This window comes from Salmo salar, chromosome 15 (genome assembly GCF_965601325.2).
Source record: "Salmo salar chromosome 15, fSalSal1, whole genome shotgun sequence".
In the NCBI taxonomy this organism is placed as follows: domain Eukaryota; kingdom Metazoa; phylum Chordata; class Actinopteri; order Salmoniformes; family Salmonidae; genus Salmo; species Salmo salar.
In genome coordinates, this window is record NC_138305.1 from 76,664,782 (window position 1) to 76,691,333 (window position 26,552).

The following is a 26,552-nucleotide window of genomic DNA, read 5'->3' on the forward strand; positions in this document are numbered from 1 at the left end:
CTATGGTGTTGAACGCTGAGCTGTAGTCAATGAATAGCATTCTCACATAGGTGTTCCTTTTGTCCAGGTGGGAAAGGGCAATGTAGAGTGCAATAGAGATTGCACCATCTGTGGATCTGTTTGGGCGGTATGCAAATTGGAGTGGGTCTAGGGTTTCTGGGATAATGGTGTTGATGTGAGCCATTACCAGCCTTTCAAAACACTTCATGGCTACCGACGTGAGTGCTACGGGTCTGTAGTCATTTAGGCAGGTTGCCTTTGTGTTCTTGGACACAAGGACTATGGTGGTCTGCTTGAAACATGTTGGTATTACAGACTAAATCAGGGACATGTTGAAAATGTCAGTGAAGACACCTGCCAGTTGGTCAGCACATGCCCGGAGCACACGTCCTGGTAATCCGTCTGGCCCCGCAGCCTTGTGAATGTTGACCTGTTTAAAGGTCTTACTCACGTCGGCTACGGAGAGCGTGATCACACAGTCGTCCGGAACAGCTGATGCTCTCATGCATGTCTCAGTATTGCTTGCCTCGAAGCGAGTATAGATGTTACGGTTGTGTGGAGAGACTGACCAAGGCGCAGCGTGTTCTGAGTTCCACATATTTATTTAGCGAAACTACAAAAAAAAGGAAACAAACAACTAACCGTAATGTAAGAGGTGCTACATGCACTAACTCAAAACAAGATCCCACAAAACACAGTGGGGGAAATGGCTGCCTAAATATGATCCCCAATCAGAGACAACAATAAAAAGCTGCCTCTGATTGGGAACCATACCAGGCCAACATATAAATAAATAACCTAGACTAGAACACCCCCCCAGTCACACCCCAACCTAACCAAAATAAAGAATAAAAAAGGCTCTCTATGGTCAGGGCGTGGCAGTACCCCCCCAAAGGTGCGGACTCCGGCCACAAAACCTGAAACCAACTGGGGAGGGTAGGGGGGGTGACTAGTGTCGGTGGCGGCTCCGGTGCGGGTCTTTGCCCCCGCCCAGACCACGGGTCCGGCCATGGAGACACAGGACGTACCAGACTGGGGAGGCGCACTGGAGGCCAGATGCGTGAAACCGGTGCAGATGACACCGGACTGGTGTCACGCTCCTCAGCACACCCACGCTGCAGCACTCTCATCGCCACCACCTCTCTCCGGAATTTTTCATCGAGTTCCTCCTTCGACTCCCTGACGGTCTTTGGCTCATTCCTCGGCTCCGCCGACCACCCCGTGTGCGCCCCCCCAAAAAAAGAATTTGGGCTGTCTTTTGGGCTCTCTTTGTAGCCGCAAACCCCGGCATCGTCGCTGTCCTCCCTTCTCTCCATTCGTCTGTCGCCAAGGAAGGCGATCCTGTCCTGCCAGGATTTCCTCCCAAGTCCAGGATCCCTTCCCATCCAATATCTCCTCCCAAGTCCAGGATTCTCTCGCCTGCTTGGTCCTGTTGTGGTAGGATCTTCTGTCACGGTTGTGTGGAGAGACGGACCAAGGCGCAGCGTGTTCTGAGTTCCACATATTTATTTAGTGAAACTACAAAAAAAACTAAAGGAAACAAACAACTAACCGTAACGTAAGAAGTGCTACATGCACTAACTCAAAACAAGATCCCACAAAACACAGTGGGGGAAATGGCTGCCTAAATATGATCCCCAATCAGAGACAACAATAAACAGCTGCCTCTGATTGGGAACCATACCAGGCCAACATAGAAATAAATAACCAAGACTAGAACACCCCGACCTAACCAAAATAGAGAATAAAAAAGGCTCTCTGTGGTCAGGGCGTGACAAAAGCGATTTAGCTCGTCTGGTAGGCTCATGTCACTGGGCAGCCCGTGGCTGTGCTTCCCTTTGTAGTCTGTAATAGTTTGCAAGCCCTGCCACATAAGACGAGCGTCGGAGCCGGTGTAGTATGATTCAATCTTAGCTCTGTATCGACGCTTTGCCTGTTTGATGGTTCGTCGCAGATTTCTTATAAGCTTCCGGGTTAGAGTCCCGCACCTTGAAAGCGGCAGCTCTACCCTTTAGCTCAGTTTGAATGTTGCCTGTAATCCATGGCTTCTGGTTGGGGTATGTACGTACAGTCACTGTGGGGACAACGTCCTCGATGCACTTATTGATAAATCCAGTGACTGATGTGGTGTACTCCTCAATGCTGGCAGATAGATATCAGCATTCGCGCAAAACTGAAATCGCGAACCACCATCGTGGAATTCAGGAAACAGCAGAAGGAGCACGGGGATAAGGGATCGGCTGCTGCCCTGGGCACACACAGCTGTCGTCGCTGGACATGCAGGTATTTCTCGCACTACCCAATCCATCTCTGAGAAGTACTGGTGGCCCACCATGGCGCAGGACGTCACTCGCTACGTCAACTCCTCCTGTTCCGTATGTGCCCAAACCAAATCCCCCCGGAAAGCTCCAGCAGGGAAACTCCTTCCCCTTCCCATGCCTCAGCGTCCCTGGTCCCATCTATCCATTGACTTTGTTACTGATATCCCCTCCTCTGATGGTTTCACCACCATTTTGGTGGTTGTGGATAGATTTTCAAAATCCTGTCGTTTAATCCCTCTTTCTGGTCTCCCTACTGCTATCCAGGTTGCTGAGGCACTATTCCAGCAGGTTTTCCAGCATTATGGCCTTCCAGAGGACATCGTCTCAGACCGTGGCCCCCAATCCACATCACGGGTATGGAGAGCCTTCATGGAGAAGCTCGGGGTCACAGTCAGCCTCACTTCTGGGTATAGGCCTCAGTCCAATGTGCAGGTGGAGAGGATGAACCAGGAGCTGGGGAGGTTCCTGAGGAATCACTGTCAGGACCGGCAGGGAGAGTGGGCTCGATTCCTTCCATGGGCGGAGTACGTTCAGAACTCGCTACGTCACTCCTCCACTCGGTTGACCCCCTTCCAGTGTGTTCTGGGTTTTCAGCCGGCCCTGGCTCCGTGGACCCCCAGCCAGACCGAAGCTCCTGCGGTTGATGAGTGGTTCAGGCATGCAGAAGAAGTTTGGAGTGATGCTCACATGAGACTCCAGCGCACCGTCCACCGTCAAAAGGAGCAGGCAGACCGCCACCACAGTGCGACTCCCGTGTACCACCCTACCACACTTCAATCAGTGCAGATGAAGGGGAGGAGACTGGTTAAATAAGGATTTTTAAGCCATGAGTCAATTGAGACATTGAATGGCACACATACACAGTCAGAGGTTGAATAGGCAAGACAAAAGATTGAAGTGCCTTTGAACGGGGTATGGTAGTAGATGCCAGACGGACTGTTTTTTGTCAAGAACTGCAACGCTGCTGGGTTTTTCCCGTTCAATAGTTTCCTGTGTGTATCCAGAATGGTTTACCACCCAAAGAACATCTGTCACGTCCTGACCAGTAGAGGGGTTATTTGTTATTATAGTTTGGTCAGGACGTGGCAGGGGGTATTTGTTTTATATGGTTTTGAGTGTGTGTTTATGTAGAGGGGCGTTTTATTTATGTTTCCGGGGTTTTTGGTTTAGTTCTATGTTGTTCAGTTCTATGTCTGTTTCTAGGGTGTTTATTTCTATGTTTAGTATTTGGGATTGGGGCCTTCAATTGGAGGCAGCTGGTTATCGTTGCCTCTGATTGAAGGTCCTATAATTAGGAGTATGTTTGTTTTGGGGTTTGTGGGAGATTGTTTCTTGTATTGCTGTGTGTTGCCTACAAGACTGTTTTGTCGTCCGTTTTTTCGTGTTTGTTTTGGATTAATAAAAATTAGCATTCACGTACCCGCTGCGCCTTTGTCCATCTATTACGACGACCGTGACAACATCCAGCCAACTTGACACAACTGTGGGAATCATTGGAGTCAACATGGGCCAGCATCCCTGTGGAATGCTTTCGACAACTTATAGAGTCAATACCCCAACGAATTGAGTCTGTTCTGAGGGCCAAAAGGGTTGGGTGCTGTAATGAAGGTCGTATGAAGGGGACCAAGGCGCAGCGTGTAGAGTGCTCATTCTTACTTTATTTCACGAGAACACTTAAACAAAATAACAGAACGACAGCCAACAGTTCCGTAAGGTACTCAGACAAAACGGAAAACAACTACCCACAAACCCCAAAAGAAAACAGGCTGCCTAAGTATGGCTTCCAATCAGAGACAACGAAAGACACCTGCCTCTGATTGGAAACCATACCCGGCCAAAACATGGAAAACAAAACATAGAAATAGTATACTAGAAAAAACCCACATAGAAACAGAAAACCCCAAATACCTACAAAACAAACCACCTGTCACGCGCTGACCGCTCTACTATGGCAAATTACCTCTTACAGGGGTCAGGACGTGACAGGTGGGCTGGGGGAGTTCCCTGGACAATGCAATTTATTTTATACTGCACGTGTAAACATAATCCCTAAAAACCAGGGTTGGAATAAAGAAAGGACTGAATGTGACAGATTGTGTCAACTAATTGGTTGGCATTTTTGATTGTTCAGCAGTTTAGCTAGTGTCCTTTGCAGCCGCTCAGGAAAGTTAAACTTTTCTTCTGCATTGGAAAACACACACATTGTTCAGAAATCACATCCAGGGCCGGCTCTAAGAGGGTGCTGAATTGGGCTTTGCCCACCCTAAATTGAATTTGATTTAAATGTAAACCATAAAGCAGACGAGCAAGATATTGGTAAAGATATTTTCCTTAATGTGACACATACTGTATTTCAGTATTTTACAACTTGAGGTTAGATGGTTCCTTACCGTAAAAGTAGTCTATGGGCCATGATTTGTTTTTCTTAAAACAGCCATTACAAACTTCAGCCTCCTTTAGCCACTGTTAGCAAAACATGTAATGTAAAGTGCAATGTAAATAAGCCAGTTTTTTTTTTACCCCAATGCAAATAATTGAAAGTGAATGAGAATATCAATAAATCAATCAAATGTATTTATAAAGCCCTTCTTACATCAGCTGATGTCACAAAGTGCTGTACAGAAACCCAGCCTAAAACCCTAAACAGCAAGCAATGCGGGTGTAGAAGCAAGGTGACTAGGAAAAGCTCCCTAGAAAGGCCGGAACCTAAGAAAGAAACCCAAAGAGGAACCAGGCTATGAGGGGTGGCCAGTCCTCTTCTGGCTGTGCCGGGTGGAGATTATAACAGAATAGGGTGTTCAATGTTCAAATGTTCATAGATGACCAGCGGGGTCAAATAATAGTAGTCACAGTGGTTGTAGAGGGTGTAACAGGTCAGCACCTCAGGAGTAAATGTCAGTTGGCTTTTCATAGCCGATCATTCAGAGTATCTCTACCGGTCTTGCTGTCTCGTGTACGTGTAGGTAAGTACGGCAGGACCAAATCGGAAAGATAGGTAGGAGCAAGCCCATGTAATGCTTTGTAGGTTAGCAGTAAAGCCTTGAAATCAGTCCTAGCCTTAACAGTAAGCCAGTGTAGAGAGGCTAGCACTGGGGTAATATGATCAAATGTTTTGGTTCTGGTCAAGATTCTAGCAGGCGTGTTTAGCACTGAAGTTTATTTAGTGCTTTATCCAGGTAGCCGGAAAGTAGAGCATTGCAGTAGTCTAACCTAGAAGTGACAAAAGCATGGATACATTTTTCTGCATCATTACTGAGAGAATACTGAACTTCTTCTTTAAGGAGACAGGGCTTTCCATTAGGTTGCTGCAGTACACTTACAAGAGGGATTCTTATCATAAGTCAGTAGGACAGTAGTTATTGCACCCAACCCACATGTCTTATGCTATAAAACCTCTTGTAGTTGTTAATGTTTGTGGATTGGTATTTCTGGAAAAACATGAAATGCATCCTAAAGTGCCCTATTGTAAGCCTGAACAGTCAATTCATTATCTTGCCAATCTCCAACAGTATTTGGGGACAGATTGTGCCTTTTACCACTGTGTTTAATTCCGGTAAATGATTGGTGTAGTTATTTGATTTGTTTAATAACATCGATGAAGATTCCGGAAATAATATCCAATCAATAATCATAGTAGAGCTTGTTCTAGTGAATAAAGAGCTCCTCTACCAATCCTCTCACATCACCACACAACCTATGGTGACATCGCCCTCCAATGGTCCACTATGCAACATACACATATGTGATGACATCACATCGTTACTTACACAACAAGAACCAGTTCTGAGAAGAGACATTCATTGGAGCTGAACATCAGTTTGATACTTCAGTTCACCTCAGGCCCAACTTGAATACACTTTGATCCTCTTCTTATGTGGTTTAACCTCTGGCAAAAATGTTCGACAAAATCATTCCTTGTTAGGTTCTACTTTTAGCTGGTGGGTAACACTGGAAAAACGTTATGCAATATGTTGCTGCTTTTAGGGTTAAGGCATTTTATTTTTTATTAGCTTTTATCAAATACATAGTTCAATATAATACAGTATGTATGTTTTTCCAACTTGGGTAATATATTTAAAGGAAATCACAAATTTTTTGTCAAAATTGATGTTTAAAAACATGTTTTTGTATGTTTTTCATGTTTCGTACAGTTATTTTGATCAATTTCATCCATAGCAATTTGTATAAAATGTTATTTTTGTTATATCACAGAAACACAAGTGTTGTGTTTCTGTGATACTCAGAGGCTGTACTATGATGTAGAATACTATACTACACACTGTAGTATCCCTCATTCATTTGTAGTATTTACTATATAATTTTATAGCATTATGTAAAATACTATAGTAAATACTACAGTATAGTACAGACTGCAAAAACACTACAGTAAATATTTCTGTAATGTCTTCAAAAACACTACAGTCCACAAAAACACTACAGTACTTACTATAGTATATACCAGGGGTACTCAACTCTTACTTTACAAGGTCCGGAGCCTGCTGATTTTCTGTTCTACCTGATCATTTATTGCACACACCTGGTGTCCCAGGTCTAATTCAGTCCCTGATTAGAGGGGAACAATGGAAAAATGCAATGGAACTGGCTTCGAGGTCCAGAGTTGAGTTGAGTTGAGTATTTAATTTGCATAAACCCTGCCCATTCCCCTCTCCAATATCCCAATTTGTGCCACCCATAAGTGAGAAACCTACTTGTCATGTATAGACCATACACAGTATTGTGTTCCCTGCAGTTTATAGAAAAGAGCAGAAGCTCTGAACTACTGTATCAGTTCAGACCTCAGTCCTTCCTACCTACAGGTTATGGTAAATTTGCTCATTGAGTATTTTGTCCAGTAGGTTTCCTCAAGGAGAAAGCCCCCACTGCCCTTACAAAAAAATAGCAGTCAGGGTGCAGTGTAACTGCAGTACACTGTAGTTAGAGTGCAATACAACTATTCTGTTATTGTAGTTCTTCTGCAATTACTGTGTCCAAAATACCATAGTCGACTTCAGTTGCTGCACTTTTACTGCAGTTTCAAAACTGTAATCTTTTTTTGTAAGTTTTTTTTGTTGTTGCTATTTTTGCTATGTCAAAGATAATAAAACAAAAACACTATAGTAAATAACACAGTAATGTCTGCAAAAACACTACAGTAAATACTACAGTATACTAGTCTGCAAAAACACTACAGTAATTACTATACTGTATGTATACTATAGTAAACTGTACTACAGTCATGTCCACAAAAACACTACAGTTAATACTATTTATACCATAGTTATCATGGCTCAGGAGAAGACACAGATGCAGACAGTTCGAAGTAACACATTTTATGACAAAAACAGAGGGCAGGCACACGATAGGTCAAGGGCAGGCAGAGGTCCGTAGTCCAGAGCAGAGTCCGAAAGGTACAGAATGGCAGGCAGGGTCAGGGCAGGCAGAATAGTCAAAACCGGGAAAACAGGGACTAGAGAAAAAACAGGAGTACGGGAAAAACGCTGGTAGGCTTGACGAGACAAGATGAACTGGCAACAGACAAACAGAGAGCACAGGTATAAATACACTGGGGATAATGGGGAAGATGGGCGACACCTAGAGGGGGGTGGAGACAAGCCAAAGACAGGTGAAACAGATCAGGGGATGACAATAGTATACTATAGTATTTTTTAATGTGGGGATCTGCTCAAACAGAGGGCATGAACACTAATTTGACTAATTGCATCCTTTTGAGTGAAATGTACATAATATATCCTAACGAGGGCAGATTCAATGTCATGTAATGGGCCACAAAGACCAGTAATTTCACCTAGCATGCTCTTAGGTGTACTGTATATCCTTTCTGTGTCATTCTTGCTGTGTGCAAATAAAACTATTTTCCTCCAACAATACATTCCATATTTTCAGTGTCCTATATAAAAATAATTCAGGGTCCTGATAGTTCAATCGGATTTTCAGATTCAAAATGTATGAGAGCATGAGAGTGACCATAGATTAAATAACGTGTAACTTTGTTACTGGCATGAGTTCAAGATAGTAGTCAGACATCTGTCATTGGAGAGAAAATTACAGTAATTTTCAACGGACACAGACAAAGTTACCATGACCTTCTCACAAACTTTACTGGTAAGGGCAAGGAATGATGATTACAACAAATACAAATCAGTATGTGCTATACATTGGATAGAGAGAATACAATGTACATGAACATACATGAAAATACTGTGCACCATTTTTCCAATAATAATATATATTTTTTTCAGAGAGCAAGAAGAATATGAACATTTACTGAATAACTTTACAGCTGAGAGCAAGAACATAGAGAACACTCATAGTGGCTGTGTTACGGCTGTCGTAGAGAGGGGACCAAAGCACAGCGTGGTAAGTGTTCATTATATTTATTAAACAATGAAAACACTAGAACAAAGAAACACACCGAAAAGCCAAACAGTTCAATCAGGTAACGAAATACAAAACAGAAAATAACTACCCACAAAACACAGGTGGGAAAAGGCTGCCTAAGTATGATTCCTAACGATAGACAACGATAGACAGCCGCCTCTGATTAGGAACCATACTCGGCCCAACACAGAGAAATACAAAACATAGAATGCCCACCACACACCCTGACCTAACAAAATAGAGAAATAAACCGTCTCTCTCAGGTCAGGGCGTGACAGGCTGGCATTATAAGTAATGAGAAATGTATTTGATAACACATTGAGAACATCTTACAATCACATGATAGATTATATCTCAATAAAATGATTCATAACCATTGTGTCTCCAATGAATTACATGCGGCATAAAGCATCCATGTGCTGTACTTCCTGGAGGTAATCACTGATCTGTAAGTGGATGGTGTCCATGTCATTGCTCTCACCAATCTTCCAATCGCAGATCACTGATTTATTTTACAAAAGAAAGAAGGAGGGGTCAATTTCTTAAGTACTCAAACTTAGTCCCCCTGGACTAATTCAGTCTGTGTGATTGATAAGAGAAATGACCAATGGGGCTGTGTTTTTAGCAGAAGTATAAACACCAGGGCTGAAGTATGGATAGAGCTTCTCAGTGGCTGCGTTTCAAAGTCATAAAAGACACACCCTCGTCCACTTACCCTCGCCTTATGCCCTTGGGGCAATCCCGTATTTCTTGTCGGTTCAAATGGAAGGGAAGTTAGGGAAGTTTGCAACGTAAGCCCCTTAATTTTATAGCTATCATACAGTAAGCGTATATGAATAATGATATACTTAATATAAGTAGACATGCAATCCAAATTGACTGTAGCGCATATAAAGCAGCCATAAGCTACCGGTGGCTGAAAACACAATCACCACGGGATGAACGAGTGACGAATTTCCGGGCAAGGGCGGTCCATTTAAAAATCATTCCTTCCTCCCTCGCCCCTTGCTCTGCAAGTGTATACTCGTCAGACGTAATGATACGTCATCAGAAGAGTCCACTTAATTTGAGGGCTGAGGGGATAGGGTGTGTCTGTTAAGTGTTTGGAATGCAGTAAATGAAGGCTTAGCCTGTGAAAGAGTAAATATGAGACCTGGCCTTCACATCATAAAAGGAGTTTCAAGTTTTATTGTCAAGTGCACAAGTACAGTGAAATGCCTTTCTTGCAAGCTCTTTCCCAGTAATGCAGTAATCAATATCAGTAGTACTATCAAATAAAGTAAAGTAGAACAAAAACACACAATTAATAAAAATAAGACTATGAGAATGTATGTAAGCTATACAGTGCCTTCAGAAAATATTCATACCCCTTGACTTATCCCAGATTTTGTTGTGTTACAGCCTTCATTTAAAATGTATTAAATATGATTTTTTTTCACCCATCTAACGACAAAGTAAAAACATGTTTTTAGAAATTTTAGCAAATGTATTGAAAATTTAATAAGAAATATTAAATGTACATAATGTAAGAATATGTTTTTAATAAATGCACAATGCAGAGGACGAGAGGTCAATAGATTACTAATGATCAATGGAAATAGTGTTTTTTCTGTAATAGGGAAGTATTGATCAATGGGTCAGAGACATAGGAGGAATTTCAGTCCGGGACTCATAGCTACATGGCAAGTTCTCATTGATCAAAATTGTTTATACATTGAACCTGAAATAGGATACTTGTTATTTGGCCATTGGCCCAGTTTTATTGCAAGGAATTATAATTGGTCAACCACAGGCTAGGGCTGGGTTATAAAACTACATTCTGTCCCATTGTTCTGAGGAGAGAATCACAGGAGAGAATCACTGAGGACAGGGGAGCATGAACATCTACCATCTATGTCACGTGTGCTCACTCTCCGGCCTCTAGGTCATCAGGCTGCTCATTATCCCGCACACCGGTCATCATCGTCACGCGCATTTTAATAAAAAATGTTTTTGTCAGAGTAAAGACGTCGGATGCGGGAGCCGGTACAGGCTCTCATGCCTCAGCCAGATCGCCAGCCTCCCCTGCCGGCTCGTCGGGCTTTCATGCCGCCGCCGGATCGCCTGGCTCCCCTGCCTCAGCCGACTCGTCGGGCTTTCATGTCTTTGCCGGCTCGTCAGGCTCCCCTGCTTCCACCAGCTCGTCAGGCTCTCATGCCTCAGCCGGTCTGTCAGGTTCAATGGGTGACCGGTCCGCTCCTGATCCCCTGGATTGTCCCTTGGGTTGGCACCCTGCGGCTGGAGCCGAACGCGCCGGGGAGGGGGTACTGCCACGTATGCTCTCTCTCTGGCGCTCTTGGTCGCCATGCTCCTGCGCCTCAGCCGGATTGACAGGTTCCCGCGTCTCACAGAGGTGACCGGTCCGCTCCTGATTCCGGGATCATCATCTTGGTCGGTGTCCTGCGGCCGGAGCCGCGCGTCGGGGAGGGGTTACAGTCATGTGTGCTCCCTCTCCCCGGCCTCTAGGTCATCAGGCTTCTCATTATCCCGCACCCCTGTCACCATTGTCACGCACTCCAGCGCCTCATGACACTCACCTGGACTTGCATCACCTCCTTGATTACCTTCCCTATAGATGTCACTCTCTTTGGTTCCTTCCCCAGGCGTTATTGTTTCTGTTTCATGTCCATGCATTGTTCGAGGTTCTTGTTCTGTTTATTTTATTAAAACATTCACTCTTGGGTAGCCCGGAAATTGGGTGGGAATTACAGTAAGAGAAAGGAGAAAAGGAGACCATACCCTTCTCATAATCCACAAACACCCTCACCTTCACCCCCGTCACCCTTTTCTTGACGAAGCCCCAGAAGTGTTGGCCTCATACGTATCCCCATCCAGCCGACTACAGAGTCATTTTCAGCTGGGTACTCTTTTCATTTAGATTATCTAGGCTACTTTTCAATTCGCTAGTCAGAAAAAAGTCCTCTCCCGCTAGAATGAAAGATATGCATCTTCTAGCAATCTATTGATAGGACAGGCGCCTGTCAGTCACAAAGTGAGCAATGACATGGAAATACTGCTGGGTTGACAGTCTGCTGTCTGTCCTGCCTCTCGGTAACTGGGTATGTGTGTTGTGTGCTACGGTTGTTGAGGAGTATTTTTCTCTACATTAGTAATAAAGGTCTAGTCCACAATTTTTTTGTCCAAGAAACTGCACCCTCAGGACCCCTACTTTCCATGGCTATGCTATTTGTCTTGGCTAGCCTACTGTAGCCATGTCATATCTCTTTTGGAAAGTTTGTCTTAAATGCGCAGCATCCTATTTTACAATACTCTCAAAATGACATACTTCAGAAACAAAAAATGTATGCAATTAATACAATGCTATTCTAAAGAATAGAGTAATGACTTACATTGCTAAATTAATTATATTACACAGCTTTTTAATATACCATAATAACAAAATGTAGCCTAGTAATAGCTGAACATAGAGAGAAAGCATGCCAACCAATAGGTCCTGCGTAAACCCAATGCATTTAACAACTACACCATGTCTGGGCCAGTAAAATTTTGTTCGGGCCAGTAGAAAAAAGTTTATATGCAGCGGTGGCGCATAGGCTATTTACTGTGTTTTAATTTACGAAGAGCAAGCTTGATTATGATATAAAAGGTGTCGAACTGACTGAATAACGTCAAATATCATACCTTTGCCATTCATAAATCATACAACGTAGTGGTATGTCCATAGTATCACATCGGGATAAGTAAACTAAAGAGCGTGTTTGTATTTTCGATATGAAGCCCATTAGGACTGCCTCTCGGGGACATTAAAATTAGTGACTTGTCAGTAGCCTACCGAATCACATAGGTAAGAGAGCTCTCGGTTCCCTAATTGACATACTGTTAGGCTTTTTAGCCATTATCTGTAGATAAATTATGAAAACATTCAATGAAGATGGTGAATCTTCCTCACTGCAGGAACAATAGGTAGGCTCGTGGAGCGATAGCCTCACTCTGGTCCAAAATATGATAAAATAAAACAGATTGAATTGTTTTAAAAGATAATGATACTTATACGGTATTCTCAAAGATATTGATCTAGGTTTACTGATTTAATAAAAGTGTTGAGAATGGAGTAGTCAACTGCTGCTTTCTGTGTAGCAAAGCCCATGATTAACACCAGCTTCTTTAAAGGCCCAGTGCAGCGAAAATTACGTTTTCCCTGTGTTTTTTATCAAACTGTACGACAGCTGTTGAAACTAACACTGTAAAAGTGTGAACATTTTTGATAAGTGTTATTACCTAATAGTTGCTGGTTGAAAATACAATCTAGCATTACAATGTATCAGAGGCTCCCCAAAAAATAATTACACCACCCAAGCCCGGGGGAGCCTGGCTGGCTACTTTTTCTTGTGCTTGTGGAAAGCACTGCCATCACTCAATCTCACAGTCCAGCATCATACACTCAGGGCTAAGTAAAAAAAAAGAACTTCCGGATGATGTACTCTTTGGCCACTCCGAACCTCCATGCACTTTCACCTTCACCTGCACCTCACAGTAGTATCTTCCCGAGGAGAACTTAAGCCCTCCTTTCCCAGAACAGACAGGTAACATTTAATCCTCTTGGAATTGTCAGGGAATTCCTTCTGTGTGTTCCCATTTCTCACTTGTTTTCCGTCCTCAGACAGGATGAGATAATAATTCGCTGTGTCAGGGTTCAGAGCCACATCCACTGACCACTGCTGAATCCACTTCAGCTCAGGATCATCACACAACTTCTTAACTTCTCTATATCTTTATGAAGAGTCTCCTCCAGCAGAGAAAGACCCTGCCTCACTCTCCTCTCATTCAGACTTCCGTGAATCCTGATCTCAGACCAGTCCTCGTGCGTGGAAGGGTACAGAGGGATGGGGAACTCTGGAGGAGGTACTCAGTGTCTGAGAGCTGCTGCAGCTCAGTGTGTCATTGATTTCCATCTCCAGCTCTTTGATGAGCCCTTCAGACTGCCTCTGATGCTTTCTGCTTCTCCTCAACCATTTCAATGAATTCCCTCTGGATTCTCTCAATGGTCCACACTAGAGCAGTGAAGACCTGCACACTGTCTGCTAGCTTTCTCTCTGCATCTTTCTTGCTGCTTTTTTCTGAGTGTTGGATCTCCTAAACTTTCTGCATTCACACCTGGATCCTCTGCTGCGCTTGTACCTTCCTATCTCGGCACTATTCCTGTAGTAGAGGGACAGTGTGGTGAGTCCTGTGGTCTGTCACAGTGCAGAACTGACACACACACATCTGGTTCGTCTCGCAGAACAGCTCCACAAATATGTTGTGCTTCTTACACATCCGGTCTTCCAGGTTCTCCACAGGGTGTATCAGATATGTGTCTTTTCAGGACAGGGGCTATCTCATGAGGCTGCAGGTGAGCCTCAAAGTAAGACGTGAGACATTGCAGGCAAGACTTTAGGGCTTTGAGCTTCCTCACTATGCAGACTTCACAGACCACTTCTCCGGGCTCGGTAGGGGACTGATCTCTATCTCTGGCTCTCCTCTTCTTAAAATGATCTAAAAGATCTCTGAATGCTGTATTGAGTTTTAGCTCTGGTATTCTGTAGAATGCCTGCTTACACGGTGGACATTGACACAGGTCAGTGGTGTCCCAGTATCTGCTGATACAGGCCATGCAAAAGTTGTGTCCACATGCAATGGAGACTAGCTCATTGAACACATCCAGACATATAGAGCAAAGGAACTGATCTACAGACAGAAGACTACAGGGGAGCTCCATTTCTGAAACACAATAAAATAGAATCCATGAAATGACATCCAGGAATGAGTCAGCTTTAATCATGAGTCATGTCATGAGTCAGTATAATCAGAGAGAAAGAGGTGAAGCGAGAGGGTCCACTCCCATCAAAATCTGTCCACACGGGAAAGCAGCGATAAGCAGACTGCGTGCCTCCCAGCCTTTGGAAAAATGACGGCGGAGACAAGACCATCTCGTCATTATATACAGTATCTCTGGTATAATTCACTTTGAAAACGAAATGTATCATGATATGTCGAGACCATTTAAATGATTCCTCACGAAACCCAGACAAAAAAAAACATGACTTTTGGGATTTTCACGAAATGTAATCTATAGAATAGTCCTTCGGAGGTAGGATTGTTGACCTATATTTGACATTTGTATCTAAACGCATTATTGATAAATAATTGAACAAAGTTAGCATATTTATGACATTTTGACTTTACCCAGGCCTCCTTTAACACTCCATAGTGTTTCATTTGTAGGTGCTACAAAGGAAAAATTGGTGTCATATGAAGCTTTACTGCTTGCTCTGGTAATATGAGTAGTATTTTGATTTCTCCCCCAAAAATTGACATTCATTTATGAATATTGAAAAATGTAAACATGAATATTCAAAATATAGATGTTTTAAGTTAGGTCATTTTTCAATAGATTGATGAACATAATATACTCTAAGGCACATCAAAGTTCCACTGGGATCTCTGCTACTACTTTTAGAGTTATGATCCAATTTCCAAGCATTACCAACAGTGAATGTGTAATTGGATCCAAAATTGTCGCCCTCTGCTGGTGATTTGCAGGATGTGCAATGATACAAGTAAAAGGAGGGCTGTGATTGGTTACATTGCCGACTATGCCAATTTCTCTGTATAAAATGGGCCATAACCTTAAAACTAGCAGAGATCCCACTCTGGAACTTTGATATGCCCGTAGATTATATTATGTTCAATTGTATATTGGAAGATTTGCCAAATAAAAAATTCCACTCTACTCACCTGAGAGTAGTTACTGTCTCAGTGTGGTCTAGACTCTCTGTAGATGTGTTATCTTTACGAAGAGCGAGTTTGTTCTGCATGCTGTTCCAAATGCACTGAACAAAAATATATACAGAACATGCAACAGTTTCAAAGATTTTACTGAGTTACATTTCAGATATGCATCTGTTGGTCACAGTTACCTTTAAAAAAAAGTAGGGGGGCGTGGATCAGAAAACCAGCAGTATCTGGTGTGACCATCATTTGCCTCATGCAGCGCAAGACAACTTCTTTGCATAGAGTTGATTGGGCTGATGATTTTGGCCTGCAGAATTTTGTCCCACTCCTCTTCAATGGCTGTGCCAAGTTGCTGGATATTGGCGGGAACTGGGACACACTGTCGTACAAGTCGATCCAGAGCATCCCAAACAGGCTCAATGGGTGAGATGATCGTGGACTACAGGAAAAGGAGGGCCGAGCACGCCTCCATTCTCATCAATGGGGCTGTATTGGAGCAGATTGAGAGCTTCAAGTTCCTTGGTGTCCACATCACCAACGAACTATCAAGGTCCAAACACACCAAGACAGTCGTGAAGAGGGCACGATAAAGCCTATTCCCCCTCAGGAGACTGAAAAGATTTGGCATGGGTCCTCAGATCCTCAAAAAGTTATACAGCTGCACCATCGAGAGCATCCTGACTGGTTGCATCACCGCCTGGTATGGAAACTGCTCGGCCTCCGACCGCAACAGAGGGTAGTGCGTACGTACAGAGGGTACAGAGGGTAGTACAGAGGGTAGTGCATACGGCCCAGTACATCCCTGGGGCCAAGCTTCCTGCCATCCAGGACCTCTATACCAGGCAGTGTCAGAGGAAGGCCCTAAAAATGTTCAAATACTCTAGCCACCCTAGTCATAGACTGTTCTCTCTGCTACCGCACTGCAAGCGGTACCTGAGCGCCAAGTCTGGGTCCAAAAGTCTTCTTAACAGCTTCTACCCCCAAGCCATAAGACTCCTGAACAGCTAATCAAATGGCTACCCATTTTTACACTGTTGCTACTCTCTGTTATCAATTTACCTCCACCTACATTTACATATTACCTCAATTACCTCGACTAACCTGTGCCCCTGCACATTGACTGTATCGGTACCCCCTGCGTATAGCCTTGTTACTGTTATTTTATTGTTGCTCTTTAATTATATATATATATATATATTTCTTTTATTTTTTATTTTTTTTCTTCTATTTTTCTATAATTTTTTTAACTTCAGTTTATTTGAGTAAATACTTTCTTAAAAATATTTTTTCTTAAAAATGCATTGTTGGTTAAGGGCTTGTAAGTAAGCATTTCACTGTGAGGTCTACACTTGTTGTATTCAGCGCATGTGACAAATATGTTTTGATTTGATGTCTGGTGAGTATGCAGGCCATGGAAGAACTGGGACATTTTCAGCTTCCAGGATTTGTGCACAGATCCTTGCGACATGGGGGCGTGCATTATATGCTGAAACATGTGGTGATGGTGGCAGAGGAATGGTACGACAATGGGCCTCACGATCTCATTACGGTATCTCTGTGCATTCAAATTGCCATCGATAAAATGCAATTGTGTTCGTTGTCCGTAGCTTATACCTGTCCATACCATAAACTCGCCACCACCATTGGGCACTCTGTTCACAGTGTTGACGTCTCAGCAAACCGCTTGCCCACACAACACCATACACGCTGTCTGCAATCTACCCGGTACAGTGTAAACTGGGATTCATCCGTGAAGAGCACATTTCCCTAGCGTGCCAGTGGCATCGAAGGTGAGCATTTGCAAGTCGGTTACGACGCTGAACTGCAGTCAGGTCAAGATCCTGGTGAGGACGTCGAGCATGCAGATGAGCTTCCCTGAGACGGTTTCTGACAGTTTGTGCAGAAATCCTATGGTTGTGCAAACCCACAGTTTCATCAGCTGTCCGGGTTGCTGGTCATCCACGAGCAGGTGAAGAAGCCGGATGTGGAGGTCCTGGGCTGGTGTGGTTACACGTGGTCTGCGGTTGTGAGCCTGGTTGGACTTACTGCCACATTCTCTAAAATGACATTGGAGGCGGCTTATGGTAGAGAAATTAACATTCAATTCACTGGTGGACATTCCTGCAGTCAACTTACCAGGTAAATTGACTATTTCAGCTCATGACACATGGGACCAACCCTTTTATGTTGCATTTATATTTTTGTCCAGTGTAGTTTAGGCCTATATATTTTATTCACCTGTGAAGTTCCTCAACCCACTATTATTTGTGGGGTGGGCATCTACCATTATGTGTTTGCCGTTATCTGCACCTTATCTGCACCTATCTTGGATGAAAGCCATTTAACTTGGAAGTTGCATAGACCTGATTGTTCTCAGTGCAGGGAAAGTTCACAAGGAATGAAGCCACTCATTGTCCATGTGGACAACCTGTTTTCGACTTCCCCACATGGGGCGCTCATTCAACATCGTCTTCCTCCGGTTGCCAATGACAGCAGTCAGCTGAGGATTTTGCATTACTTGATTCAGTGTAGCCAAAGCAGCACAGCAGTCATCGAGCCTTGACATTGTTGGAGAATGCCTAAATTGGGATAGCTGGTGTTGTGAGGACAAGTCACCTTGTTATGAAAACCATTTTCCTTGGAGCAGGTAAATGCAAAAGTCCTGTAGCTTGCTTCAATTTATCGAGCGATACGTAACTTAGCTAGCTTGCAACAGCTAATGTTAGCTAGCTATTAACAGTAGGTAACCACTGGTGCTCTTTCAGTAAATGCTAAATTAGCTCACCCTTTACGGGAATTAGCTAGCTGGTAAACGTGAATAAGCTGGTAAGATTCGATTCTTTGGTCACTTCACGGCGAATTGGTTAGCAAGGTAAATGGCAGTGCTATCAGCTAGCCGTTAGTGGTTGTTGTTGTTATTATTATTGTTATTATTGATGAGCGGAATAGAAAGGTTAGCAAGCTAGCGTTGCAGATGCTTCCTGGTTCGAGTTGCTACGGTGGGGTTAGCTCAGGTTAACTAGCTAGCTAGCTAACAGGCTGTGTTTCCATAACGTTTCAAGTATGAACCATAACGTTACCTAGCTATCATCGCGTATGCTAATATTTAGCTGGCTAGGTTTTAGCTATGTAGGTAACGTTAAGGTTAATGCATGCATTTTCTCCATGATACAGATAGTTACCTATCCCTAACGGGTATTGACGCCCACTTTTCACTGTCAACCATTTAGCTAGCTAGTTCTGGCTGGAGTCAAATTATCAATAGTTAAGGTCTTGTACTGCCTTGCACCTACCAATTCCTTCCCCACACACAAAGGCAAAATGACAGTCATGCAACATCTTTACCATATTACTAGGAACATAGCTAATGAGCTATATTAATGCTCATTGATTGTGCAGGTGGAGACTGGTGGAAACAGTAGAGTGGAGCCGCTACACAATGTACTCAGACTGGCGCTCGCTGCACCTAATGGTGCAGAGTGACCAGGGCCACCTCAGTGTCCTGCACACGTACCCTGGAGGCGTGGGGTTGGAGGTGGCCAACGCAGTGGTCAAACCCCTGGGGACGGCCGCCATCCCCATGGCCACCGAGAACATCCTCAAGACGGACAAAGAGGTGAGGGATGGACAGAGAGCATTGTCATTGATGTGGGTTATAGTTAATGGGGCCTTTCTGCATGAGGCTAGCCTGGGTGCCCTCTGTCTGTTTCTGCCTTAGCCAACTTGTTGTTGTCTTGCCAAGCATAGGCAACATTGTAGCATTGTTGGATGCAGAAACAGTTCTTCGACCCCAATTTGTCACATTAGCAGTGTCAAGTGGATCAGAGGGGAGTAGATGCCTAATGGCCATTTCACACTACAGAGCTGAGCCGAGCTGTACTGCGCTGGCCCGGCAACACTGCCTGGAACTGTTTTGCATTGGACACAGAAAATAAAATATTTGAGCCATCACAGTATGATTTGGGTTGGCACACTAGCGTGAAGGGTAGCCTATAATGCCTGATTCACTCTTGGGTCGATCTGAACCGTACTCTGCTGGCTCAGATGTTTTCTTTACGCTGTCCATTGCAGCACAGTAAGCGCAACTATGGTGGATATGTTACCAGGCCAGCCCAGTACACGTCGGTTTGGTTTGGCTCGTTTTGGAGCTATAGTGTGAATCGGGCATAACTGTCTCCCTGACTCTGGTTCCAGGTGAAGTGGACCATGGAGGTATTGTGCTACGGCCTAACTCTTCCCCTGGAGGGGGACACGGTGAAGCTGTGTGTGGACGTGTACACAGACTGGATGATGGCCCTGGTGACGCCCCGGGACTCCATTCCACAGCCGGTGGTAAAGGAGCCCAACCTGTACGTCCAGACCATCCTCAAACACCTCTACAATGTCTTCTTACCCAGGTACAGCCACAGTTGAGCTGAGCGTGCACGCACGCATGCACTCAAAACACACACACTTCAGGGTTTCCGTTATGAAAATGTAGCACCGGACATTTGACAGCCGGTTTTAATTTACCAGACATTTGAGAAATATACCGGACCCATATGCATTGGGTGCGTAATCTGATTAGGGCGTCCACCCACAGTGCTCAGAATGACTGAAATCACATTTCGATGATGGTAATTAATCTTAACAGAATATGCAAGTAGAGGATGTAATGACTTGTGTCCTTAGCGTCCACTTTGAAGATGTTAGAATAACTGTCCACATTTAATTTTCCTCAGCCATCAAGACGAGTAACGAACAGCAAAATCATGGGGAAGCTATATGTTTGCGGAAGCACATTTTCACCATAAAAACGCACCTTTATAATAAAGCATTACATGCATCATCGCGATTTATGTAAAATAGCATACTATTCATGTGATGACTAGATTGGATCATCATTTAGGCGAATAATATAACTTAATCACTGGTCGTAAAAAAAGATGGCTGAGCGCTTGTAGTGTAGAGGCCTCGGCTATAGGCTGTATCAGATACGTTTCTGCTTTCTTTGTACAGGAAAAACACATTTTCATGCAATTTTACCACACTTTATATGACTGGAGATATTAGCAGAATCTTTTTTTAATATGACAAATTACAGGGTAGCCTACTCTGCTAACACTGACATACAATCAATAAAAAATAAATTGTCCATATAATAGGCCAATGAAGGGGAGACACCAATACAATATGACGTCCATCTAAACTGGAGGAGAAAATGATTGTCCCAAAACAAACTTAAGTAGCACTGACCCAACATTGATACAGAGTGAATATGCGCAGTGTGCACTCACCTGGGATATGGCCGATGCTCTCCGCTGATGCCAATAGGACAGGCTATAGGTCTACTGTTGTTCGCTCAATTAAGTTGAGAATTTTGTTAACTTAAAGACAGATGAGTCTTTTCATTGTCTTCTCTTTACAGTAATAGCCATTTGCTTTCCAAACTACACTACATAACCAAAAGTATGTATGTAGGTAAAAGGCTAGGGGAAACAAATTATCATCTGTGGCCAAATCATGCTTTAGTTGCCTATTTTGAATCATTTATTTTATTTCTGTATAGACAGGAGTTGGCTAATTTAGGCTATATCATTTTAGCAATTAAATGTACTTATGGAAAGCTTAGCTTCCCTAGCCTTATGGACATGCTGCCTATGTCAATCAACTATCTCCCATAGTGAAAAACATTTACCTATTCTATTGGTTAGCTTGACGAGAAAGAAATAGCCCAAGAAGATTCTGGGAACGGTTGTGTGACGATAGATCCCAAATTCATACAACCAATAGGCCTAGGCGACACTTTTTCTTTCCCTTTTTTTAAAATTAAGGAATGAATCAGATGTATCGGAACGTTTAGCTTAAAATGATGAACTGTTGTTTCTTAACATTATTAGCGCAACAATTCGCATAAGGCAGCAGGCTATGCGCGAATGTGCATTTAGCCACCGGACAATGAAAGAAAGTTAATAACCAATAGAACATGAGAGAAATAGGCTACCGGTTTCAATGGCATCTGGAAGTCTCTAAAACAATTGCGTCCGGATATGGTAGAATTTTGCCTGGGCTACTTTGAAGCCTAGGCAAAATATAATATGTAATAAAACGTTCAGGTTTCAAACAATTAAGTAGCTATATGTTTTCTCATTGCAAAGTGGTGTGACGCACTGATGAAGCCTGTCCTTGCCTATGCATTTGACTGGCGAATGGGAAGTGCACTTCAATTACCAGTTGAGAAATACAAATATTAGCTATTTTTAATCGTGGCCAAAAAACTATTTTTAACACAAGATTACATTTAGAATTGTTGTGCAATGATTGGGCTTATAAAAGCCCTGTCTGACAGATTTTCCGCTGAAGGCTCTGTATCTGTGTGTGTGTTACATAAGATGCATAACGAATATACACGAGCCAATTTAATTCCACAAAATTATGCAAATTAACCCATAGATAAGCATGACCGGTAAAAAAAAATTTCAACAAATGAATAGGCTAAAAAGCATTATTTCGCCATGGAATGTTTTTTTGGGGGGACAATGGGCCAGTACCAATTTTATTTATCAGCTTTTTAAACAGATTTAAAACAAATCTCTCTCTCTCTCTCTCATATATATATATATATATATATATTACACACTCCCTCAAACACTCTTCTCTATTTTCTTCTACCACATCCCCCTTCTCATACCCCCACACACCCTTTCTTCTCTTCTCTCTCCCTCTCTCAGGCCGGAGCAGTACAGTCTGAGCCACATCCGACTGTGCCAGCAGGTGCTGATGGCAGTACAGAAGCTGGCCAGGGAGTCCGTCTCCATGGTGAGAGAGACCTGGGAGGTACTGCTGCTCTTCCTGCTCCGGATCAACGACACGCTGCTGGCCCCGCCCACCATCGGAGGTCAGCCCCATCTCCTCATCTCACCAAACCACATCTCACTGGGTTTCCCAGGGTCATGTTCATTAGGGCACACAACGTTTTAAAACATTTTGTAACAGAAAATGAATGTTTCTTGTAGGGCATGTCCAGGTAGTCCCTCCCTGTTTCGGTTTGGTGCCTTTATCAGATTGTTCATATCCTAGCCCTTTTAGAACTTCGGAATAGATGGTCTGAACATGGCCCCAGTAAAGGTGTAGTATAGCAGGGGTTTGACTGACTCTGCAATCAGACATCGGTTCCACTGCATAACATGACTTATCTGTGCACTGAAAGTCCCACATTACACTACTTTTCAGTTTAACCGCCGACTGCATCTGTTGAGCAAATGAAGTGTATCCGATTTGAAATGACTAGCTACAGTGCCTTCAGACAGTATTCACACCCCTTGACTTATTCCACATCTTGTTGTGTTACAGCCTGAATTTAAAATAGTTAACATTTAGATTTTTTGGGTCACTTGTCTACACACAATACCCCATAATGTCAGTGGAATTGTACATTTTTACAAATGAATTAATAATGAAAATCTGAAATGTCTTGAGTCAGTAAGTATTCAACCCATTTTGTTATGGCAAGCCTAAATAAGTTCAGCAGTAAATAATTGCTTAACAAGTCACAATAAGTTGCATGGACTCACTCTTTGTGCAATAATAGTGGTTAACATGACTACCTCATCTCTGTACTACACACATAAAATTATCTGTAAGGTACCTCAGTCAAGCAGTGCGATTCAAACACAGATTCAACCACAAAGACCAGGGAGGTTTTCCAATACCTCGCAAAGAAGGGCACCTATTGGTAGATGGGTAAAAATAAAAAAAGCAGACATTGAATATCCCATTGAGCATGGGGAAGTTATTAATTAAGATTTAGATGATGTATCAATACCCCCAGTCACTACAAAGATACAGGCGCCCTTCCAAACTCAGTTGCCAGAGAGGCAGGAAATCGCTCAGGAATTTCACCATGAGGCCAATAGGGACTGTAAAATAGTTGCATAGTTTAATGGCTGGGATAGGAGAACTGAGGATGGATCAACAACCTTGTAGCTACTCCACAATACTAACCCAATTGACAGAGTGAAAAGGTAGAACCCTGTACAGAATGAAAATATTCTAAAACATGCATCCGGTTTGCAACAAGGCACTAAAGTAATACTGCAAAAAAATATGGCAAACAATGAACTTTTTGTCTTGTTTGTGGCAAATCCAATACAACACATTACTGAGTACCGCTTTCCTTATTTTCAAGCATGGTGGTGGCTGCATCATGCTATGGGTATGCTTTTATTCGTTAAGGACTGGGGAGTTTTTCAGGATAAAAAATAAACGGAAAGGAGCTAAGCACAGGCAAAATCCTAGAGGAAAACCTGGTTGTCTGCTTTCCACCAGACACTGGGAGATTAATTCACCTTTCAGCAGGACAATAAACTAAAACACAACGCCAAATCTACACTGGAGTTTCTTACCAAGAAAAACAGTGAATGTTCCAAGTCAAACAGTTTTTTTCTTAAATCTACTTGAAATTATATGGCAGCTTAAAAAATGGTTTACTAGGAAAGATCAACATCCAATTTGACAGCCCTTGAAGAATTTAGAAAAGAATCATGTGCAAATATTGTACAATCCAGGTGTGGAAAGCTCTTAGAGACTTACCTAGAAAGACTCACCGCTGTCATCGCTGCCTAAGGGGATTCTAACATGTATTGACTCAAGGGGTTGAATACTTATCTAATCAAGATATATCTGTTTTATTTTTCATTAATCTTTAAAAAATAACATTAGAGTATTTTATGTAGATCGAAGAAAAAATAAATAAAATTCTATCCCAATTTGTAACACAACAAAATATGTAAAAAGTCAAGGGGTGTGAATACATTTTGATGGCACTGTATAATGGGTTATTCATGAAAGTTATTATACAATGTTACCAAAAACTTTAAACACGCTAAGATTCCGCTCTGAAACACACTAATTTCAAAATATCTCAACTCAAGCAGCATGTATAGATTTGGAGGCAGTCACAAAACCAGGTCAGTCGGCTAAGCTGGCGATAGGGCAAAAATGTGTAGCTGATAGCCAAAGCGGGTCGTATAGATAGTGACAGGGAGAGTAGGGAGCACTAGTGTTCAAGGCAAAACAAAGGCTCTCCCGCCTCATGCTCCTATGGTTCCGACTTGCCTGACAGAAATTAGGTTAATGACTAACTGTCATTTGTACTGACTCGGGTGTGAATACTTATTTAAATGAGATATTTTTGTATTTCATTTTCAATACATTTGCAAAAATTTCTACATATGTTTTCACTTTGTTATTATGGGGTATTCTGTGTAGATGGGTGAGAAATAAAATCTGTTTAATCCATTTTGAATTCATGCTGTAACAAATGTGGAATAAGTCAATGGTTATGAATACTTTCTGAAAGCACTGTAGTTACCTGTGCTAGTATTATTCAATTGGTGACGTCACTCTCTCTGAGACCGAGAAGTAGCTCTGCAATTCAACGTCAGTAAGACCAAGGAGCTGATCGTGGACTACAGGAAACGGGGGGTGAGCACGTCCCCATTCACATCAACGGGGCTAGAGTGGGTTGAGAGCTTCAAATCCCTTCGTGTCCAAATCACTCAGAACTTAATTGGCCCACATGCGTACAGTCTTGAAGAAGGCTTGTCAGCGCCTCGAGGGTGTCTCAGGGGGAGTTGGGATATGCAAACAACACATTTCCATTTCACACATGCGTATAATACACACTTATACATGTGTGAAACAGGACAAATATAAGTTATTGATGTGTTCAGAGGGTCCCTGGTTTGAGCCCAGTTTGGGGTAAGGAGAGGGACAGAAGCAATACTGTTACACCATAAGCATGTTATTTTTATTATGCTAGTATTCATTTTATTTGAGTAACTAGAAATAGATGGCCTAGATATTAATTTGAGTATTTAAACATAAATGACTCTCAGCATCCCAATGAGCTTGACATATCCTGCTAACCTTTGACCCTCTCCCTCTTTTGCCCCCGTGCCTAGTGGGTGTGGCAGAGAAGCTGGCGGAGAAGCTGATGGCGGTGCTTTTTGAGGTGTGGCTGCTGGCGTGCGCCCGCTGCTTCCCCACGCCGCCCTACTGGAAGACTGCTCAGGAGATGCTGGCCAACTGGAGGCACCACCCGCCCGTGGTGGAGCAGTGGAGCAGGGTGGCCTGCGCCCTCACCTCCAGGTGACTGACTTATCCTGATTGGGAGAGTGATGTAACCTGCTCTTAGATCTGTTGGTGCTCTTGCAAACTCCATTGCTGTCATTGCAATGTTTGGCATGACAATTTCTTAAGGAGTTGGCTGGATAAACCGACTGACATCCAAGCTTAGAGGGGTGAGGTTCACAAACAGAAGGGCCCGGTTGCGCTAGCATTGCTAAGGAAAACCAACGCTAGCAGGTGACTGATGATCACCCACTTTTTTGGGGGGGGGGGCCTGTAACATGGAACCTGGGCGTTCTTTTCTTTCCCACTTTCTGAGGAAGAGTTTATGGTCAATGTGTTGTGTTCCTTTGTTGGTATTTATTTATACACTCAAAAAATACAAAACTCGAGTACCATTCTGTTCAATTAGGTTGGATTAAAGATAAAGACCATTTTGTTCGGTGAGCACTACAGTATAGGGGTCGTTCCACGAAATGAGTCCCTTTTTGATTCCCTTTGATATTTTAAGTAGACATTGTGCACCAATATAGAATTTTAAAAGCCTGTTATATTAAATTTAGTGCCTTTTTTAATTTAGACCACATTGAACATTCAATACATCTGCAATAAAGACTTGCTAAAGTGCCAAAATTCAGCTTTTGGACATGTCCCTCTGTGACTTCTAGAAGGATTTTAACCCACTTAACCCCAACATTTCGAGTTTTCACCATCAGTGTAAAGCCGTAGTAATTTTGTCTCTGACAGTCATTTCTGAAGATTAGTGATTCATTTTCAAGTCAAAAAAGCTTGTTCCTTTTAAGGTCCACCCTGTTACGTGAACTGAACTCTCATTTTAATATGGTAAAAACATTCCATTTAAAAAAAATATTTTTCATAACAAACATTCAACATCTAATAGTCAAATCATAGTGTAAAAGCAGGTGTTCTGGTGGTTGAAAACCGAAT

At 42.9% G+C, this 26,552-nt stretch overlaps 1 protein-coding gene and 1 long non-coding RNA gene across 8 annotated transcripts in view; one reads left to right on the top strand and one right to left on the bottom strand.

Moving 5' to 3' along the window:
- Nucleotides 1–8,421: 8,421 nt before the first annotated feature.
- On the bottom strand, nucleotides 8,422–13,402 carry LOC123727134 (uncharacterized). The gene is made up of 2 exons (XR_006759085.2): nucleotides 9,436–13,402; nucleotides 8,422–9,222 (listed from the first exon to the last, which is right to left on the bottom strand). It is a non-coding gene; the product is annotated as an uncharacterized LOC123727134 (long non-coding RNA).
- Nucleotides 13,403–17,959: 4,557 nt separating this feature from the next.
- LOC106572185 (ral GTPase-activating protein subunit beta) overlaps nucleotides 17,960–26,552 on the top strand; it is a 40,510-nt gene continuing 31,917 nt past the window's right edge. For all 7 annotated transcript variants that reach the window (XM_045696032.2, XM_082962065.1, XM_082962066.1 and 4 more), the window contains exons 1-5: nucleotides 17,960–18,141; nucleotides 18,894–19,110; nucleotides 19,689–19,891; nucleotides 22,205–22,371; nucleotides 25,439–25,625. In XM_045696032.2, coding sequence (XP_045551988.1) covers nucleotides 18,934–19,110; nucleotides 19,689–19,891; nucleotides 22,205–22,371; nucleotides 25,439–25,625 — 734 coding nt within the window. In that variant the 5' untranslated portion in view covers nucleotides 17,960–18,141; nucleotides 18,894–18,933. The remainder of the gene's footprint in view (nucleotides 18,142–18,893; nucleotides 19,111–19,688; nucleotides 19,892–22,204; nucleotides 22,372–25,438; nucleotides 25,626–26,552) is intronic.